This window comes from Mastigoproctus giganteus, chromosome 9 (genome assembly GCF_048544385.1).
Source record: "Mastigoproctus giganteus isolate SK-2022 chromosome 9, ASM4854438v1, whole genome shotgun sequence".
Lineage (NCBI taxonomy): Eukaryota > Metazoa > Arthropoda > Arachnida > Uropygi > Thelyphonidae > Mastigoproctus > Mastigoproctus giganteus.
This window is the reverse complement of record NC_143583.1, coordinates 150,849,255-150,871,587: the sequence shown is the minus strand read 5'-3', so window position 1 is coordinate 150,871,587 and position 22,333 is coordinate 150,849,255. Positions and strand designations below refer to the sequence as shown.

At 38.8% G+C, this 22,333-nt stretch overlaps 1 protein-coding gene across 4 annotated transcripts in view; it reads left to right on the top strand.

The window, feature by feature from the left end:
* Nucleotides 1–22,333, top strand: part of faf (ubiquitin carboxyl-terminal hydrolase-like faf) — a 1,326,265-nt gene that overhangs the window by 1,286,992 nt on the left and 16,940 nt on the right. For all 4 annotated transcript variants that reach the window (XM_090382082.1, XM_090382083.1, XM_090382080.1 and 1 more), the window contains 2 exons: nucleotides 1,188–1,390; nucleotides 2,391–2,537. In XM_090382082.1, the coding sequence (XP_090238208.1) occupies nucleotides 1,188–1,390; nucleotides 2,391–2,537 (350 nt within the window). The remainder of the gene's footprint in view (nucleotides 1–1,187; nucleotides 1,391–2,390; nucleotides 2,538–22,333) is intronic.

Below are 22,333 nucleotides of genomic sequence, written 5' to 3'. Positions count from 1 at the left end.
TTTCCAGAATTTTAATAACAATTGAAGTATAACACATATTTAATGTTTCTACTGTGATTAAAGGCATATGGGTAGCAGTAACCCAAGAGAAATGTACCAACTGTGTGGTACTACACTCAGGGAGGTGTAGAATGAAAAAGACCTAGGGGTAATTGTGCAGTCAGATATGAAGTCCTATGAGCAATGCAGATGTGCTGCCACAGCAGGTCATGGAGTTTTGTCAATGATATATAGGAATTTTTCTAGCAGAGACAATGTGGTGATTATCCCTTTGTATAAGGCAATGGTCAGGCCACACCTTGAGTATGTATACAGGTCTGGAGGCCTCATTTTAGGAAGTATGTAGAGTTGCTAGAAAGAGTACAGAGAAGGGCAACAAGTTGGTGAGAGGAACAAGGGGGTGCCCTTGCCAAGAAAGGCTTAAGTTCTGAAAGTTGCAGCATCTGGAGACTAGGCACCTGCGAGTTGTTCTGATTTAGGTGTATAAGGCTTTGAATGGTTTGAGCAGGCTCAATGCTGATAGAATACTTCCTCTTGCTCAGATTAAGAACCTGAGGAGGCAAAGATTCAAATTGAGGAAAGACAGTTGTAGATTAGATGTGAGGAAGTTTGCCTTTAGCCAGCAGATAGTTTATTTCTGGAACAGACTACCATCTGTTGTTGTGGAAGTTGTTGGCTGAACTATACAAACATTTGGAGTGACCAGATGGGTGAAGTGGGTAGGGTTGTTAAAATAAAATTACAGCTTTCTCAGAGCGAATTGTAACAGGTTTAATAATATATATGGGTAGCATTTTTTTTTTTTTTTTTTTTTGGCTGATGCTGTATAAACTTGCTTTCTTGTATCATATGTCTGAAGTAATACTAATATATGATTATGTATGAATTTTCAGGGTAAAACATAGAGGCTGATGTATGCAATGAGTTGACTTATATACTGAATAAATGGTAAATTTTATAAGATTTTTTTTTTTTTTTTTTTTTTGTTTTCCATTTGCATTTTATCCATAACTTTTCTGGAGAGTTTAATTGCAATAGCTTTATAGTACTAAAGAAAACATGAAATAACTCTGCCAATAGAGGAAGAATTCTTATTATCGTTTTCCATTATAATGGTTGACCTTTAGTTAATCTTTAAAAGGTTATTATTTACTAAAATATAAGATTTTTTGTGTATCTTTTCAAAGGTATACCTGATGACAGAGATGGTTTATTTGACACTATTCAACAGAGCAAAAATCACTACCAGAAAAGAGCATACCAGTGTATAAAATGCATGGTAACACTTTTTACTACATGTCAAGCTGCAGCCAATATGTTGCAAAGTAATGGTGATCTTAAACGCAAGTGGACTACTGCTGTAGAATGGCTAAATGATGAGCTAGATAAGGTAATGCTTTTTTTTTTATAGATTTCTAAGTAAGGTTGAATAATAATCTTTTGCTGATTATAAAATAGTAGTAAGATATTACTTCATAGACAATCCATTAGGTAAAAACCTGGAAGATCAACCAAAATGTTACTACCTGGAACTGTCATCACTAATATAAATACACAAAAATTCTGAAGATAGGCATACAATTTTTTTTTTTTTTTTTTGGAAGCTCTGGTAACATAACTTAAAGCAACAAATGGCAAAAACTGCCAAATTAGCTTGAGTTTAAAATCACCTGTTTTATATAAAATTTATATATCTTTCTTAAATTTGAACTTTTATTTTTTGGAAAAAATTATTTCAAATTATGGCAGCAAAAAACACTTGATTTTAAACTCAAGATACATGGCAGTTTTTGCCATTTGTTGCTAGAAGTTTAATTATGTTATCAGGACTTCCAAAAAAAGTGTATGCCTATCTTCCAAATTTTTGTGTATTTATATTAGTCCGTACATAGTACCAGGAAGTAACATCTATATCTTCAACTTACAGAATATTATATGCATTCTATAATCCCCTGTGTAATTCATAAATTGATGCTAATCCAACTTAAAAGCCCAAAACATTTAGTGTCTTGATATTATATCTGACCCAAATGATCGAATAGATACAATATTGATGAGCATTTAGTTTTGTTAATAGTGAACTTTTGTATAATGGAAATAACCAAATTTGGGGGGTAAAAAACATAATTTTCATGAAAAATACCCTTTTTATTTCATATATTATCATAACATAAATGTTAAAAACTGTTTTTAACCTCTTCTATTGTTTTTATTTTTGCCATTGTATTCTATAATTCATAAGTTGTTAATGGAATAATAAACTTTTTTCCGCCTTTCTGCTGTAAAAATCTTTTCACTATATAATTTTTTTTATTATTGGCTTATTTTAAACAATTGAGAATCATGATTTTATTCAGTTTAATTACAATTTAAATAATATTTTATTACAGCGTTCTTATGGCAATAGCAGCCAGTACAGTTATAATAACTGGTCTCCACCTGCACAGTCCAATGAAACTTCTAATGGTTATTTCTTGGAGAGGTCACATAGTGCAAGAGTAACATTAGCTAAAGCAATAGAACTTTGTCCCGAAGAAGTAAGCCTCTTGAAAAAAAATTTATATCTCTCTTAAAGTTTAAACTTTATGTGCTGATGATGCAAGCAGTGTTTCAGCAGTTTAATTTCCACTCTTTTTAATAGCCAAACCCTTGATTTTTTCCTGCAACAACCAATGTTGAAATGTTTTCCTACAAATACATACCAGTACATATACTACAAATACATACTATAAATACCAGTGTTTATAGATATAAACACTGGTATTTATAGTTATTCCTGCCACTTTTCAGAGATTCCATAACTCCTACAATAATTTGGAAGCCATTCACGCAAGAAGCTGAAGACACCCTCAATGAAAGCAATCTAGTTATTTGTTTGTCCTTAGCTGATGGGAAGTAGTCTTCTATGTTTATTGATACCATATGATATGTGCAATTTACAGAAATTGTACGTTGTATATAAAATACAAATGAAAATGTAAATGCACATTGTTTATAAAATACAATGTGCATTTACAGAAAGTAAATGCACATTGTATTTTATAAACAATCATATTACCATTTTATAAACACTCATATTACCATGTGAGTGTGCAAATAAAACAAGGAGAAAAAAACTGTTTTTACTCATTTATTTTACAGCTTGACTTTCAGAAGCAGGAGCAAATGATGCAAGAAAGCAGGGTTATATACAGCATCAGCAAAAAAAAAAAAAAAAATTAGCACCTCCCACGTCACTATCTGTACCCTCTAATAGTTTGTCTAGGATTCCATAAGAGTTTGATAAATGATTTTTTTTTAAATTACTATTGCTGTTATGAGCATTAATTTTATATTTGCAGTTCCAAAACTATAACCAAAATCTGAAACAATGAAAGCATTGTTAAAGAAAGTCTTAAAAAAAAAAAAAAAAAACTGGTCCACCTTTGGAGGACTAGTTTTTTTTTTTTTTTCCAGAATTTTTTTTTTCTTTCCAGAATTGTCTTGATATCTTTTTGATTCCCAAATCTAATGCATATTTGTGATAGAGTAGGAAGTGGGCAGGAAAGAAAATAACAGGGAATAAAGTCATTACCTTGTTCCTCAGAACTCAATTGAAAGATACTGATTCAAACACATATCTCAGTAAAACCATCCTTCCCTGAATAGTAAACAGAAAACAAGGGTAATCATTTCCTAGCTAAGTGCATCAAAACTCTTGGAAATGTATGGTGTCCCATGTACCATGATTAATAATATAAAAAAGAATGGGGACAAAATTGAAGAATTTATGTGCAAACGGAGGCTGCTGATGGAAACATTTCGAAAAGAAAAAGGCTGACTACAGCAACACTCGACAAATTGGACGAAGCCATGTTTATATGGTTCGCACAGCAGTGCTCCCAAGGGATTCTATTAAGTGGACCAATTATCATCAAAAAGGTGCTCCAAATGAATCAAAAATTGGACGGTGACCCAAATTTTAAAGCAAGTCAACGTTGGCTCCATAGGTTTAAGGAGCCGCACGGTATTCGGCAACTACAGATTGAAGGAGAGAAGATGAGTGCTAACAGTGAAATCCTAGTGCATTATCACGAAAAACTAAATGCCCGTATTAGTGATCTTGGATTGTGCATGGAACAGGTGTATAATTGTGACAAGTCAAGATTATACTGGAAAGCACTTCCTCAAAAAACACTGGTATCTGGGTCAGAATCTTCAGCCCCAGGATTTAAGGTAAGGAAAGAGCATTTAACAATTCTTGTTTGTTCCAATGCTAGTGGAGGCCACAAAATGACATTAGCAGCAAGGCAAAAAAACCACATGCTTTTAAGAACGTGAATTATAATTTACCGCCTGTAAAATATTATGCCCAAAATAATGCCAGGATGAACAACGAAATTTTTAAGCAGTGGTTTACAGAAGAATTTTGTCCCCAAGTTCTTTCTTACCTTAAAACAAAAACCCTTTCAGAAAAAGCACTTTTGACAATGGACAATTCTTCTGCCCATCCCCTTGACGATTTAGAAGAATTTTCATTCCATAACAACAGTCATTGCATATTTCTTCCAGCTAATTCAACTAGCTTATTACAGCCAATAGATCAGGGCATTATAGAAAGTTTTAAGAGGCGGAATAGAAAATTATTTTTACAGAACTTGGCACTATGTGAAAACAATTTAGAGGTAGAACAGTTCTGGAAGGAATATACTATAAAGGATGCTATCTATAACGCAGCTGATGTGTGGCAAAGTGTTCCTAAAAAGACACTAAAATCTGCCTGGAATAAGCTCTGGCCATCTCAAACAGTACAACCTGACTCTGCAGAACAAGAAGATTCTAGTCTCCACCACCAGTTTTAATAGAAATTTGTAGATCCTTGCCAATATTCAAAAACTTAAATGAAGATGATGTCAAAAATTGGTGCGATATAGACGCAACAGATGTAGGTTACGAAATTTTTACGGATGTTGAAATTGTCTCCTATGTTTCTGCTGGATCTACTGAAGTAGTAGATTAAGACGACAGGCCCACAAAATCTACCATTTCCCATAAGGAAACCAGTCAATCCCTGACAGATATAATCAATTGGTATGAATGCCAAGAAGAAGCAGAAATGCCAAAAATAATTTTACTACGACAAATTTATAACTTGGCTACTGAAAAACACGCCGGCGCCTCCGTAGCCAGGTGGGAACGAGCAGCAGTGCGTAGCACGTGCTTCTTGATTAGACCGGGGTTCGAGCCCGTCACCACCAAATACGGAGGATGCGGAAAGGTCAGGGAATGACTACCGCATATCCCGGAGCAATATGGCCTTAGTTGCTAATGCTCCTAAAATCCAAATAACAAACAAACAACAACTGAAAAACACCAACAATACCAAAAACAAACAAAAATAACAGATTTTTTTAAAATAAATAATGTATGTACAATTTCAAATTACTGTAATGTAAATAAGTTTTTTTTTTTATTAAGTTAAAAGTGTTCTTAAATATACATGTATGTAATTTTTTTTAAATTACTGTATATGCATTAAAATTTAATCTAAATAAATAATTCCTAGTTTTTTATGGTTACAAATTGACTTTTTATTTACTTCCTCACTAATTGGTCACCCCTCTGGTCCTGAAGGTGACCAATTAGTGAAATTCTACTGTATATTCAAGTGTATAAATGCTTTGAGAGTTATGTTTTTCAAATTACTAAATGATTAACTAATAATATATATATAAAAGCAGTTCCTTCCACTTCACTGCATATCTCACAGCATGTGAAATGTGCAACATGTATTTCAGGCTCTACAATTTAATAAATTAAACAATCGTAGTATACCCAATGCCGTCATAATGCATTTACTTATTTTTTTCCAGAATTTTAATAACAATTGAAGTAATGCATATTTAACGTTTCTACTGTGATTAAATAACAAGTGAATATTAATATTCACCATTTATGTATTTAATAAACTGAAAAGAAAAATAAACAAAAAGCAATGACATTTATATGAAAACTGAGAATATTTCAGATATAAGCAAAAAAGGCCTATGTGCTCTGGATCCATATTCAATAAAGTATTATGCGACAGAGCAAAACAGAAAGAAAGGAAATAACAGGTTATGGGTAAAAAATATGTTTAATGCTTACTATGTACAAAAAACACAGGTAAAATATACAGGAAAGTAATACATTAGCTTTCAAACATGAGGGTATCCTTCATCAGTTGTGACAGTTAATGCACAAACATACAGAATGTCATGTGCATGCCTTGGCAGTCATGTATGGTGAACTGCGTGCTACAGGTGCAGGTAACAATTAGTTATATCTTGCAGTTATATCTGTAATGCCTGGGAACGTTGTAAATGCCAATGTTTGTCAACCAAGAGGATGGTCGTCTCAGTATTGGGATGGACACAACATCCTCTGTTGCAGGTAAATGAACCACTGAAATGAGATGTGCAGCGATTTCTAACCAGACGTAGCAACGGTAATGACGGGACCGATCAATAATCATGATGTGACGTGGATCAATGTCTTGCTGCATTGACCAGAAGTGCTCAGTGGCTGAGTACTCCACGTCCACTAAATGGATAGTTTTCTCGTGTTCAGAGACATGACTTCTGAGTCTCCTGCCGGTTCCCCCAACGTAGCAATCACGGCAGGAAATATGGTAGACTAATCCACTCTGCAGCATGGGGAGAACTGACATCTTAACCCTCGAGATGAGGGATCGCAACTTCCTGCCCGGCAGTTGTAAGCACTTTTTTCCATGAGCCATTAAGACTCTAGAAATTTGTTGCAATAGGTTTGGGTAGAATGGGATAAAGACGGTTGAGGCGGTATCATTACTGTGCATGGTCCTGTGAGCCGCTACGTGGTCGCAGGCTTGTAGGTCACACCTATCCAGGGCATTAATGGGGTAGCTGCACCTCACCAGTCAGTGTGTTGTCTTAACCCTAGTGATCTCATTGTGCCTCTTATCCACAGAATTAGTGGATCCAGGCACGGGTCAATAGGGCTCGCACCGTGCCAAGAAGATGGCTGCGTGCGTGTGCTGACCAGTAGTTGGCGAACTGGCCAGCACACATCAGCATGTGATAGACTCCTCAGACGTGTGCCCTTACGCCAGACAAGGGTATCCAAGAAAGGAAGAGTATTGTCTGACTCCAGTTCGATGGTGAATTGATTGAATGGCGACAGAGAGTTAAGCTGATGCAAAAGTCAGTTGCCCGACCCCTGAGAAATGACCGTCATCCACAAACACATCATCCACGTTGCAATACCAAAAGGCAATGGGATCTGGCAAACCCACAAATGCATGACTCTCCAGCTCCTCCATTGCATGTTTGCCATAACTCGACTAACCAGGGAACCCATGGCTGTACTGTGTATCTGTCGGTAAATGGAGTCACCAAACATGACGTTCCCACCAGTCGAGCACAAACTGAGGGCGTTGCAAATGCCATTGGAGGTTAGAGAAGATCTGTTACTCAGGGTTTTCTCACCGTCTAGAAGCTCCTTGGCACACGTGATGACCAGTTCCACTGGCATTGAAGTAAAAAGAGACACCACATCAAATGAGGCCATTCCCATCCAGGAATTCCCCACTGTTAGAAATGGTGTTTGCAGTCTTGCCCATTAGGGGCGAGAGCAAGCTTGAAACAAACTTAGATAATTCGTAGGTCAGGGAACGACAACAGGAGATGATAAGTCTTAAGGGCGCTCCGTCCTTTTGTGGACCTCTGGTAGACCGTAAAACTGTGTAATCTGGCAGCTGGAGGCATGAAGATGCCAGGGCATGGATTTGGTGATTTTCGCCGATCAAAACCAATTGTTGACGAGGTTGTTTACCTTGTACTCCCATCACTCCAGAATCTTGACAGGAGAGGCGAGCATGAGTTGGTAGACGGAGGTGTCTCGTAGGAGTAATAGGGCTTTCGCTTCATAGTCGGAGCAGTTCAAAACGACTGTTCAATGCCCCTTGTCTGCCGGAAGGACAACAATGGAAGTATCTTGTTTCGGTGTGTTGAGAGCAGAGATTTGACGTCGACTGAGATTAGAGATGGCAGGGCGAGCATGAGACAAGATCACCATGGTTTTCAGGCAAATCGCATTCGCAACCTCCTCAGTGATGCATGTCAATGATGCTTCAACACCCAAAGCAATCTCAGTGGTCTGTGGGGAAGAATGGCAAACTTCATTCCCAGGGTGAGAATGAGAATATTTCATTTCCCTGTGTTTTGCCTATTCATTTCTGCAATCATCACATAACAACAAACATAACATCCAGTACTTCAGCAGGTACCTAGTATACAGCATATGGATAACCTACGTCATATTAGCATTAGCATTAGTAGAGAAATATGATGCATGAAAGCAAGCTTTATACAGCATCAGCCAAAAAAAAAAAGAATCCCATTTCACCCATCCAATCACTCTAAAAGTTTGTCCAGTTCTTCCTTGAATCTATCAACTTCCACAACAGACAATTGACGTTTCTCAGTAATCACCCACCACTGGCTAAAGGCAAATTTCCGCACATCTATTCTACAACTGTCTTTCCTCATTTTGAATTTATGCTCCCTCAAGTTTGTAAACTGAGCAAGAGGAAAAATCCCATCAGCATTGAGCCTGCTCAAACCATCGAAGGCCTTTTGTGTGACCAGTTTGATTGGATACTATGATGTGGTCACAAATGAACTGAATGTCAAAAATAATTTTGATATCATATACTTGGATTTCAGGAAAGCTTTTGTTACTGTTGCACATGGAAGACTGCTGTACAAATTTGAGAGGTTTGGCATTAAGGGCAAGTTGCTACAATGGATAAAGAGATGGTTGAGTGGAGATGACAGAGAGTGGTAATCAATGGACACTGCTCTTCACGGACAAATGTTATTAGTGGAGTTCCCCATGGTTCAGTGCTGGGTCCATTATTGTTTTGTGTATTCATCAGTGGTATTGATGAAGGTATATCAGGATTAATGTCCAAATTTGCATATGATACAAAGGTTGGCATGGTTGTTAAAGACAGTATGCTACTCCAACTGGATCTAGATAAGTTGAGCAAATGGGCTGAGAAGTGGCAATTGAAGTTTAACATTGATAAATGTAAAGTACTGCATTTGTCAATGTTAATCTTCATATGGGTAAAAATAACCCCAGAGAAATGTACCAACTGTGTGGTACTACACTCATGGAATTGGAAAGTGAAAAAGACCTGGGGGTAGTTGTGCAGTCAAATATGAAGTTCGTTGAGCAGTGCAGATAGGCTGCCAGGGCAATTCATGAAGTCTTGTCAATGATATATAGGAATTTTGCTTGCAGTGACAGGAAGATGATTATCCCATTGTACAAGCTATGATCAGGCCACACTTAGAGTACTGTGTATAGGTCTGGAGGCGTCATTTTAGGAAGGATGTAGAGTTGCTAGAACGAGTACAAAGAAGGGCAACAAGATTGGTGAGGGGAACAAAGCGGGTGCTCTTACAGAGAAAGGCTTATGTCTGCAAATTGCGGCACCTGGTGAGTAGGCACCTGTAAGTCCAGCTGATTGAGGTGTATAAGGCTTTGAATATGTTGAGCAAGCTGAATGCTGGCGGAATTCTTCCTCTTGCTCAAATTACAAACCTGAGGGGGCATAGGTTCAAATTGAGGAAAGAGTTGTAGAATAGCTGTGTGGAAATTTGCCTTTAGCCAGCAGGTGGTTGATTGGTGGGACAGACTTCCATCTTTTGTTGTGGAAGTTGATAGCCTAAATAAATTTAAGGCTGAGCTGGACAGGCATTTGGAACGAATGGATGGGTGAAATGGGAGGGATTTCTTTTTTGGCTGATGCTGCATGAGCTTGCTTTCTTGCATCGTATGCCTCTACTAATGCTAATGCTTTCTTTTTAAGCGCACCCATTCATTCCCCTCACCAATCTTGTTGTCCTTCTCTGTACTTGTTCTAGCAACTCTATATCCTTCCTAAAATGAGATCTCCAGACCTGTATGCAGTAATCAAGGTGTGGCCTGACCATTGCTGTATACAAGGGATAATTGCCACCTTATCTATGCTAGCAAAATTTCTGTATATCATTGACAAGACCACACATAACCTGCTCTGGCAGCCTGTCTGCACTGTTCAGAAAACTTAATATTTGACTACATAATTACCCTCCAAGTCTTTTTCATTCTCTACCAGCCAAGTGTAGTGCCACACAGTTGGTACGTTTCTCTGGGATTACATCTACTAATATGGAGTACTTTCCATTTGTCAATGTTAAACTTCAGTTGCCACTTCTCAGCCCATCAACCCAACTTTTCTAGATCCTGTTGCAGTAGCATACTGTTATTACTCTCATTAACAACCTTGCCGACCTTTGTATTATCTGCAAACTTGGACATTAAGCCTGATATACCTTCATCAATATCATTGATAAATATAGAAAACAAGTGGGCTCAACACCGAACCCTGTGGTACTTCACTAATAACATTAGTCCAAAAGAGTGGTGTCCGTTGCTTACCACTTTCTGCCTTCTCCCACTCAACTATCCCTTTATCCATAATGGCAACTTGCCCTTAATGTCATACTACTCCAATTTAAACAGTAGTTTTTCCATGTGTTACAGTATCAAAAGCTTTCCTGAAATCCACGTATAATGGATTTCAGGAAAGACTGAAAGACCCCTGAAATACACTGAGCGATCACTGAATTATGACTACCTATCTAATACTTTGTAGGTCCTCCTTTTGTCCTCAGTACAGCAGCTATCCGACATGGCATTGATTCAACAAGATGTCTGAAGCATTCAGGAGATACGGCCAATGCCTGACATGCCTTTCCATAGTGTCCCACAAGTTCTCTATGGGATTGATATCGGGGGTGCTCGGAGGCCAATCAATATGCTGGAAGTCAGAACTGTGTTCCTCAAACCATTCCTGCACAACAATGCCTGATGGCTGGGCGCATTGTCATCTTGGAAGACACCATTGCCATTTGGGAAAAAGTGTAACACAGTCAGCCATTGTTCATTAAATCTGACTGTTAAACACATTCTCATTGAATGCCCATACTATAAACCAGACAGAAATATAACCCTGCTGTCATTGGTTAACCTACGGAAACCAATAACTCTAGAGAATCATCAAAGTTTCTTGCAATGTCGGTTGTCGCAAGAAACTTTGACGATATAATGCAGTCCAATGCACAATCCCTGTTTTCTAAAACATGAGAATGTCATTGGCGACAACATAAGTATTCCTGAATTTTTCAACTTTCTGAAGCAAATTGGAGTTTTTAGTCATTTCTGATTTCAGCCTTGTCTGACGTTACAAGAATTTCTCATATATTATTATTATAAATGAATAAGTGCATTATAGCCAAAGCAGCTTATGCACCATCAAACCCCCACAACAACAACAACACAGTCAGCAAGCAGTTAACAGTAGTGGAGACCACTGAGCAGTGCAGCATTGTTCCACATGTACTAGGGGTTCAAGTTCCTGCCAGTGAAAAATGCTCCACACCATACAACCGCCTCCACCAGCCTGCACTTTTGATATGATGGATGAAGAGCATCATGTTGTTGATGCCAAATCCGTACATGACCATCCACGGTGTGGAGTAAATAACGTGACTCATCTGACCAGCACACCTTCTTCCAGTCTTTTAACATCCAACTTGCATGCTCTTTGCACCAGGCAAGTCTTTTACACCAATGAACTTTGGTTAGGAGAGGATGCCGTAGGGGTCATCTGCTGGTATAGCCATATATGCGATGCATGGTCATGGCAGATATTGTTCCGAGTTAACCCATGTTGCATCTTGAACAGTGCTGCGCCTGTACGAGTCGTTGGACCCGGCGCTCACCTCTAACTTCAACCTTTCGCTGACCTTTGCAGTTTTACCTTCGGGTTGTTGTTTGACCATTTTGACGCACTTTAACTACAGTGGCTCTCGAACACCCCACCAGTTCAGCTGTTTGGGAAATCAAGGCACCAGCTCGTCGATCTTCCGCAATCTGTCCTTTATCAAAGTCCTATAAATCCTTCCTTTTACCCATAATGCTTGGAATTTTACTACCTACTGAACCACTGACACCTTATCTATGCTACATAGGTCAACTAACTACACACTCTCGTACCTCACATGGTTAACGGGTTGCATTCACTTTTCGTAAGGGTGGTCATAATTCAGTGATCACTCAGTGTGTTTAACTTCAACAGTTTCTCCTCCACTTTGCTTTCAGTTATTACAAATTCTTTAAGCTCTATGTTAGAGTTTAATAAGCTTCTGTCCTCCACTTCCCTACAGAATTCCTCATGTGCGAATGTAGATGCAAAATATTTGTTCAGTTTGTCAGCTATCTGAGTAGGATCATCAACAGTTGAACCATCAATATCAAGTAGACCAATCTGATTCATCCTCTTCCTTCTAGAGTTTATATAAGTAAAGAAGTCTTTGTTGTTTTTCTTTGGATCCTTTGCCAAGGATTTCTCGTAATCTGCCTTCGCTTTCCTAACCTCCTCTGTCACTTGATTACAGACTAGCTTATATCTACCATAGACTACTGTCTCACCTGATAATTTATATGCATCCTATGCATTTTTCTTCTCTGCCACGAGTCTCATTAGTTTATCTGACATCCATTTGGGCCTAAACCTTGAACAGTATTTCTTACTTGTTATGAAAAGCCTAGTAGCTTCCATGATTAATTCCTTGAATACTTCCCACTTAGGATTTGCTGTTAGTGGCATCATCAGTTCGTCCCAGTGTACAGAATTTAAAAACTGTCTGAGATCACTGTAGTCACCTTTTTAGAATTTCCTTTATCTGCAAATTCTTAATGCATGAATAATCACTGCTGATAACCAGATTAAGAGTATTACCTTCTCTCGTGGCCTCTCGAACTTGCTGCTGCAGAAAACAGTCATCCAATAAATCCCCAAAAGTCTTGCTAGTGTGTGTGAGTGACCAACCCACAAATTCAAGTCAATATCTGGGAAGTTAAAATCCCCATTATAAGACATTCTGATTTACTGGCCCACTCTATTTCTCTGTACAATTGTTCATTGTACTCATCAGATTCATTAGGCCTATAACACACAACCACTCATTTTCCCTTTCCCAGTGCTTATGTCACACCACACTGACTCAACATTGCACTGTCCACCAATGTCAACTGGATACACTTCCTTAGATTTTATGTTTTTCTTAATTAACAGGATAACCACTCCTCCCTTCCTATCCTGTGTGTCCTTTCTGTACACATTCTACTCCCCAAAATCCAATTCTGCACTCCAAATTTAATTTATTTATTTATTTTATTGCAAATGTATAATTGCATTTAGTACATGCAATTATACATGCACATGTTCTCACTGTTAGTTACTCTAACACAACTCTTGTATTTACTTGTTCCGTAATGATTCCCAGCAGTCCTTGAAATCCCCAGCATCTTGCTTTCCAAGCTACTGCTCATTCAAATAGAAGCTGTGCAAGAATCACTTTCACCTCTGCCTGTGGGTACTGTTAATCTTTTAAACTGTGAATTCCCCCCCCAACTGGAAGTTTTCCAACCCACCTTACACTGCCTCGATATCATCAGAAATATTCTTGCACTCTTTCTATTTAAATGTATCTCATCCCTGTAGAAGCAGTCTCTTCTATTAACAAGCACAGACCATGCTGAAAAAATTCTACTCCATGAGCTTTGCATATTCTCTCCGAGGCCGAATTGCTTGATAAGAGTCTCTTCATATACTACCTCCTATCCTGTCTGGATAGAATTGCAGACACTTTCCAATTTAACCCTAACTCATAACAGTTTTTTCAACATTGACCTGTACTTGTTAATTAAAAATGCAGATCTCCTACTCTTAATGTCATTAGTGCCATTATGTACAATAGTATCACCATTTGTGCCCTTAAAAGATATCTGCTGTACGTCATCAACTCTTGCCCTTGGCAGACATACCCTGGTCCTGTTCCACCTGTCCTTTTTGCATAATATATTCCCCATCTCCCTGACAATAGTCACCAACAATAACTAGTTCCTGTGGGACCAGCACATTCTGCCTTGGAGATTTCCTCTGTTTCCTGATGCACAGGATTGAGCTCTAGCATTGAGTTGTGCAGCTGAGAGCTTGATGGGTTCTCCACTTTAATACCTTCAAGGGCATCTATCCGATTCCTCAAACTTTCATTGACGCCCATCAGAACACTGAGTTGTCGCCTAATTTCTTGACACTCTCTGCACCTAGCACACATAAAGACATCCTCCTTGGCTAGATCACATCTTGTTCCAGAAAGGTTTACAAACATTTCCCAAGTTGCCCATTTTTTTAGGCTGTGATGCATTGTAGAATCTTCCCCTTCTGTTCTCCTCTGAGCCCCCAGCACTCCTGCTGTTTTGTGCCCATTGCTTTGCTGCTCTAATCTGGGGCATGATTTCCATTTGAATACAATTGTCTAACAATGAAAATTAATAAGATTAATAAATTTAATTAAATAATTGTCACTACTATACTAATCTAATAGATTCCTAAATACAGTGATATGTATTATGCTATGTAGTTTTATGTTATACCTTGTGCTAATAAGTTCAGAATATACATTACGTTATACCATAACCACCCCATGTTGAATTCATTATATCCATAGCTGAACATAAAGATATATGCCCAACAAGTGATTTGGAGTTATAAATTAATTATAATATATAACAAAATTATCCAACTAATGCCAACATGATTGATTCGAACTTTAGACCTACCTATTTATCACAATTAAAAATTTGAATTTTCCTACTACTCACTCTATACTATGACAGTGATGGCAAGATTCAAACAAAACAACGGTTCTACGTATACCAAGTAATAACTTACAAAATCTCTAGCTAAATTAAGAATAAATTAACGAGCATGACTAGGACTATAAAGCTACTTATAGAGTACAATATAATATGACAGTTAAGTCAATAAAATGGCAGTCTTCAAAAACTTATGATTTCTTTCAGCTGGAAATTCACTTCTTGCACTTGTATAATCTCATTCGCCTATCTTTTACAAGGTCTCTTTTTCTTTTCTTTTATTCTTTTCTTCGTATATATATATATATATATATATATGAAGGAAAGAATAATTGCTGGATTTCTATTGATTGATTGGTTGATTAGTGCTGGGATGGCTCACCAGTTAAAAATTTTCATAAAATCCATCCATTGGGAGTTGAATTATTATTTGTTGTCCAATAGCCAGGCAGATATGGTGAAGATAGCAGGTGCTTTTCACATATACATGATAATACTCCTAAAAAATAAGTAATATACTTAGAAATATATTCCATTTTCATAAGCCTATAATATTACAAAGCATTCTTACATAGATAAAGCATTTTTCAAAGCTTCAGTTGTTTTGTTTTGCTCTGTTCTGTTCCATACTCAGTTTTTCTTTCATTTACACTAATACATAGTAGATTTTACTTTAAAAACTATAAACATTATCTAGACAATTTTCTTTTTTACCCCCTTCTTTATTAACTAACTTTTTATTGCTTGCCAACCTGGTGACACTGCTTTCTTCCTGAATAAAAAGAAATAACAATGGATATAGAAACTGGATATAACTTTCTTTAAAAAAAAAATAAAATAAATTTCTAAAACCAACTAGTGTCCTTGATAGTATCCGAACTGGTATTCTCCATTCACTATTATATAAGCTAAATAGAGCAGATCTTTTAAAATAGCTAAATACAGTGGGCCTCGTACCGCGAAATTAATTCGTTCCACAAACTAGTTTGTGGTATGAAACGCGATTTCCCATAGTATCCTATGAGAACTAAATTAATTGGTACCGGCCCCTCCACAAAAAAAAAGGCCACCATTTACATACACTATTTATTCTTCATGCTTACAGGTTCTTCATGTTCAGAAGCTTCAGATTCTTCAAGTTCTTCTGCCTGTTTCTGCTTTTTAGCATTGAAGAATCTATCCAGTGTTGATTGCTTTTCTCTCTTTTTAAGGAGGCTCCTGAAGTAGTGAAGTGCTATGTCATTGTAGAGGTCCCACACTCTGTTCACTTCAGCTCTGTTGGAGTGCCACTCCAACACCCTGTTGTGAAGCTTCTTCCAGTCCTGAAGAATCTCCTTGATAGTAGCTGAAGGCATTGGACCTTTGGTGATGTTTTCCTCTTTCTCCTCCTCTGAGGAAAAATTTTTTTTCCATTTCCCCAACCTGATTTTTATGCAGCCCTTTCAGTTCTTCCATGGTCAGCTGCACTTCATGCTCCTCTATTAACTCCTCCACATCTTCCTCCACTTCCAAGTCCAGGTCCTTAGCTGCTGCCACAATGTCCTTCATGACTTGGGCTCCATTATCTGGTTCTCCTTGAACACAGGCTGGCCACAGGTTTCTCCAGGCAGAGTTCAGGTTACTGACTGACACTTCATGTCAAGCTTTTTCTATGAGTCTAATGGCGTGCACAATGTTAAATTCTTCCTTCCAAAATTTCCTCAATGTCATGAAGCTGGAAGCATGGCAAACTTCAAAGCACCTGGTGAAAAGTGCTTTGGTGTAGAGCTTCTTGAAGTGTGCTATGACATTCTGGTCCATTGGCTGAATTAGAAGGAAGCTGAACTCCAATTCCAGGGCATCTTCTAAATCAAGTGGGTGGCCAGGTGCATTATCCATGGTGAGGACAGCCTTCAGTGGCAAGTTCTTTTCCTCCAGGTTTTCTTGGGCTGATTTACACTGACACTTTTCTTAGAACCCATTTTTTTGAATCTTTTCAAAATCTTTTTTAAACCCTTTTCAAAAGAAACTTTCTTTACTGTAGGTGCAAAGACTTCAAGCACCCAGTCCTTGAAAAGAAACTTAGTAACCCAAGCATTTGGGTTAGATTTACAGTAGACTCCAAGTTTCCATTTGACAATTGAGTGCTTCTTAAATGCTCTTGGTGTTTCAGAATGATACACCAAGAGAGGCTTGATCTTCAGGTCTCCACTAGCATTGGCAACAAAGAGGAGGGTCAGCCCATCCTTCATAGGCTTGTGGCCTGGCAGAGCTTGTTCTTCCTATGTGATGTAGTTTTACTGGGTATTTTTTTTTTTTTTTTTCAGAAAAGCCCAGTTTCATCACAGTTGAAGACCTGTTGTGGTAGATATCCTTCATCTTTCATGAGCTTCTGAAATTTCTTGATAAATTTATTAGCAGCTTCTTTATCAGCACTTGCTGCCTCCCCATGTCTTATGACACCATGAATGCCAGTCCTCCCCTTAAACTTCTCAACCCCCCCCCCTGCTTGCCTTAAATTCAGATTCTTCAGAGCTTGGCCTTGGAGTTTTTCCCTTCAGGTCAGCATAGATGTGCTTGGCTTTCAGACAGATGACATCTTTGCTGATGGTATCTCCTGCCATTTGCCTTTGGTGGATCCATACTAGCAGCAAGTTCTCCATTTCTTCAATGATGATGTTTCTTAGGGTACTTAATCTGGTCACTCCCTTCGCAACCTCAACATTCTTAATGGTCTCCTTGTTCTTCAAGATTCCAATGATGGATTTGTTGACTCCATATTCAATTGCCAGATCAACTACCCTAGCTCCTTTTTCATGAATTTTTTTTTTTTTTTTTTTCTTTTTTGAATCTTTTCAAAATCTTTTTTGCCCCATTTTTGAATCTTTTTTAAACTCTTTTCAAAAGAAACTTTCAAAAAACAAATTTGGAACTTTCCTGAAACAAAAGAAAGACATGGCGAATAAAACAGAATGTGTGTTGTGTTTGTATTAACCACTTCCCTGATTATCCCGAGTTAACTTGGGTTGGCATTTTAATGTCATAAATTATTATCTCGAGATATCTCGTGGTCGTGTATGAATTTGTGTTTTTTCAATACTTACCCAAGTGAAGCCGTCAGAAGCAGTGAATGGTCACCTGAATAAAGCTGTCGGCACGTGGTATGAATGCACATGGATAGTGCGATGAATGCACTATCCATGTGCATTCATTAGCATTAGCATTAGTAGAGGCATTTGATGCAAGAAAGCAAGCTTATGCAGCATCAGCCAAAAAAAAAAAAAAAAAAAAAAAACCACTTCCACTTCACCCCTCTGTTCGTTCAAAATACCTGTCCAGCTGAGCCTTAAACTTATTTAGGCTATCAACCTCCACCACAAGGGATGGCAGTCTGTTCCACCAACCAACCACCCGCTGGCTAAAGGCAAATTTCCGCACGTCTATCCTACATCTGTCTTTCCTCAATTTGAATTTATGCCCTCTCAGGTGATTATTCTGAGCTAGAGGAAGAATCCCATCAGCATTGAGCATGCTTAAACCATTCAAGGCTTTATACACCTCTATCAGATCACCTCGCTGGTGCCTAGTCTCCAGACACTGTAATTTGCAAAACTTAAGCCTTTCTTCGTAAGAGCACCCCTTTGTTCCATTCACTAATCTTGTTGCCCTTTTCTGTACTCGTTCCAGCAGCTCTACATCCTTCTTGAAATGAGGCCTCCAGACCTGTATACAGTACTCTAGGTGTGGCCTGACCATCGCCTTATACAATGGAATAATCACCTCCTTATCCCTGCTGGAAAAATTCCTGTATATCATTGACAATACTCCTTGAGCTACTCTTGCAGCCCGTCTGCACTGCTCAGAGAACTTCATATCTGCCTGCACAACCACCCCCAAGTCCCTTTCATTCTCTACCACTGTCAGTGTTGTACCACAGAGTTGATACGTTGCTCTGGGGTTGCTGTTTCCCATGTGTAGTACTTTACATTTGTCAATGTTAAACTTCATTTGCCACCTCTCAGCCCATCTGCTCAACCTTTCCAGATCCTGTTGCAGCAGCATAGTGTCAGTAGTGTCCTTGACAACCCTGCCAACCTTTGTATCGTCTGCAAACTTGGACATTAATCCCGATATACCATCATCAATATCATTTATAAATACAGAAAACAATAATGGACCCAACACTGAGCCCTGAGGGACTCCACTAATAACATCAGTCCACAATGAGCAGTGTCCATTGATTACCACTCTCTGTCTTCTCCCCCTCAACCACCCCTTTATCCATAGCAGCAATTTGCCTCCAATGTCACACTGCTCCAATTTGTGTAGCAGTCTTCCATGTGCAACAGTATCAAAAGCCTTTCTAAGATCCAAGTATATAATATCAAAGTTATTCCCTGCATCCAGTTCTTTTGTGACTGCATCATAGTATCCAATCAAGTTGGTCAGGCAAGACTTCCCCTTAACAAAACCATGCTGTGTCTGAGCTATAACTGAAGTCTTGTCTAAATGATCCTGCAGTGCGTCTTTAACCAGTGCCTCCATTAATTTTCCTGGAACAGAAGTTAAGCTCACAGGTCTATAATTACTTGTGTCAGCCTTTGATCCTCCTTTGTGAATTGGGGTCACATTTGCACATTTCCAGTCTATGGGTACCTCCCCTGAGTCCAAGGAAGCTCTCATAATTATGGCTAAGGGTTTGCTTACTTCCTTTGCTGCCTCCTTTAATATAACTGGATAGATCCCATCCACCCCGGGTGCCTTTCTTGTGTTTATCTTCAACAGTTTCTCCTCCACTTTACTCCCAGTTATTTCAAGATTCTGTAACTTACTGCTAGAGATGAATACACCTCTGGCATTCCCCTCGCTGAATAACTCCTCATGTGTGAATGTCGATGCAAACTATTCATTTAGTTTGTTAGCCACCTGAGCAGGATCATCAACACTTGACCCATCAATATCAAGTGGACCAATCTGATTCATCCCTTTCCTTCTAGAGTTTACATAAGTAAAGAACTCTTTGCTGTTTTTCTTTGCATCCCTTGCCAAGGATTTCTCGTAATCTGCCTTCGCCTGCCTAACCTCCTTTGTAACTTGGTTGCATATCAACTTGTATCTATCATAGGCTTCTGTGTCATGTGTTAATTTGTAAGTATCCCATGCATTTTTCTTCTCTGCCATATACCTCATTAGTTCATCTGACATCCATTTTGGCCTAAACCTTGAACAATATTTCTTAGTTGGTATGTAAAGCCTAGTAGCTTCCAAGATAAGTTCTTTGAATGCTTCCCATTTTGAATTTGCTGTTGGTAACATCATCAGTTGGTCCCACTGTATAGAATTTAAATACTGTCTCAGTCCATCGTAGTCGCCTTTACGGAAGCAATAACCCTTCCCTTTACCCCTAATGGTAGTTACCTCTTTGAGTAAATCCCACTTCAGCACACTGTGATCACTGCCACCTAGTGGTTCATTTATCTGCAGATTCTTAATGCATGAAGAATCACTGCTGATAATCAAATCAAGAGTATTACTCCCTCTAGTTGCCTCCCGAACATGCTGATGTAGAAAACAATCATCCAATAAATCCACAAAAGCCCTGCTAGTGTGTGAGTATCCAGCCCCCAAATTCCAGTCAATATCTGGGAAATTAAAATCTCCCATTATAAGACACTCTGATTTACTGGCCCACTCTATTTCCCTGTACAGTTCCTTATTATACTCATCAGAGTCATTAGGCCTATAGCACACTCCTACTCTCAGTTTTGATCTCCCAATGTTTATGTCACACCAAACTGACTCCACACTGCACTGTCCAGCGATGTCGACTGGCTTCACTTCCTTGGTTTTTATGTGTTTCTTAACTAATAGCATAACACCTCCCCCCTTCCTATCCTGTCTATCCTTTCTGTAGACGTTGTACTCCCCAAATTGCAGTTCCACATCCCTTATATCTGTGTGACACCACGTCTCTGATATCCCAACAATATCTGCCTTCGATGTTTTGAGCAATACCTCAAATTCATCAAATTTATTTACTAAACTCCAAACTCCTAGCATTGGTGTACACGCAAGTATACCTGCACCTGTTTCTATTCTTAGCTACCCTAACACAACCCATGTGTTTACTTGTACCACAATGGCTCCCAGCAGTCTCTGAAATACCATGCATCTTGTTTTTCAGGCTTCTGCTCATTCTAATAGAAGCAGTGCAAGAATCTCTTTCACCTCTGCCAGTGGCTACTGTCAATCTATTGGTCTTTGTCTCCCCCCAAGCTAGCAGTTTTCCGACCCACCTAACACTGCCTCGATAGCATCAGCAAATATTCTTGCACCCTTTCTATTTAAGTGTATCCCATCCCTGTAGAAGCAATCTCTCCTGTTAACAAGTACAGTCCAGGCTGAAAAAAATTCTGCCCCTTGAGCCTTGCACAATCTTTCCAGGGCCGAATTGATCGACAAGGCTCTCATCATATACTCCCTCCTATCGTGTCTGGGCAGAATTGCAGACACTTTCAAATTCAACCCTAATTCTCGGCTTTTGTTCAACAGTGACCTGTACTTGTTAAGTAATTCTGCCGGTCTCCTACTCTTAATATTATTAGTGCCAACGTGTACAACTATATCACCTTTTGTGCCCTTAAAAGATGATATTCGCTCTACAACGTCATCAACCTTTGCCCCTGGCAGACATACCCTGGTCCTGTTCCACCTATCTTTTTTACAAAGCATGTTCCCCGTTTCCCTGACAATAGAGTCACCAACAACTACTAGTTCCTTCGGGACCAGCGCATTCTGCCTTGGGGGTTGTCTCTGTGTCACGCGATGCCCAAGTGCAAGCTCTGGCGTTGATGTGGGCAGCTGAGAGCTTGATGGGCCCCTCAATTTAGTTTCTTCGAGGGCATCCACCCTGTCCTTCAAGCTCTCATATAGGCCCAAAAGAACGCCGAGTTGTTGCCTGATATCGATACACTCCTTGCATCGCGCACACACAAAGACATCCCCCTTGGCAGTATCATGTCCCGTACCCGATTGCTCTGCAAACATCAAGCAAACAGTGCATTTTATAAGGCTGTGAGTCAGAGGACAACTGCCCCCCTCAGTTCTGCTCTGAGCCACAGCACTTCCATTAGCCTGAGCCTTTTGCTTTGCTGCTCTGGTCTGAGTCATGATTCTATTAATTTATTAATTAATTATGTTATGTTATTAATTATATTACGTTTGTAATCTAAGTCGTTATATGTATTTATTTAAACGTACAATTTAACTGCTAACGAAGTTCAACTAACGCTATCTAGTACGGTATATAACCTACGGTATATCTAGTACGGTATCACAATGGCGGGAAAGTTAATAACGGTAGCGGTAGTTACGAACATTCATCGCAATATGGCTCTTATGGCCATTCCCCGGTAGGCACGTTTCTTGGAATATTTTTATCTGAGACAAGTGTCAGATGACACCTGCTGATACCTTGCATAGTGTTGTCACCTGGTGTTCTTTCCTGAGCACTGTGCTGCATGAGGTTGTCTGTTTCGTTTTCAAGAATTAATTATGGATAATTAATAATGAAGAATTA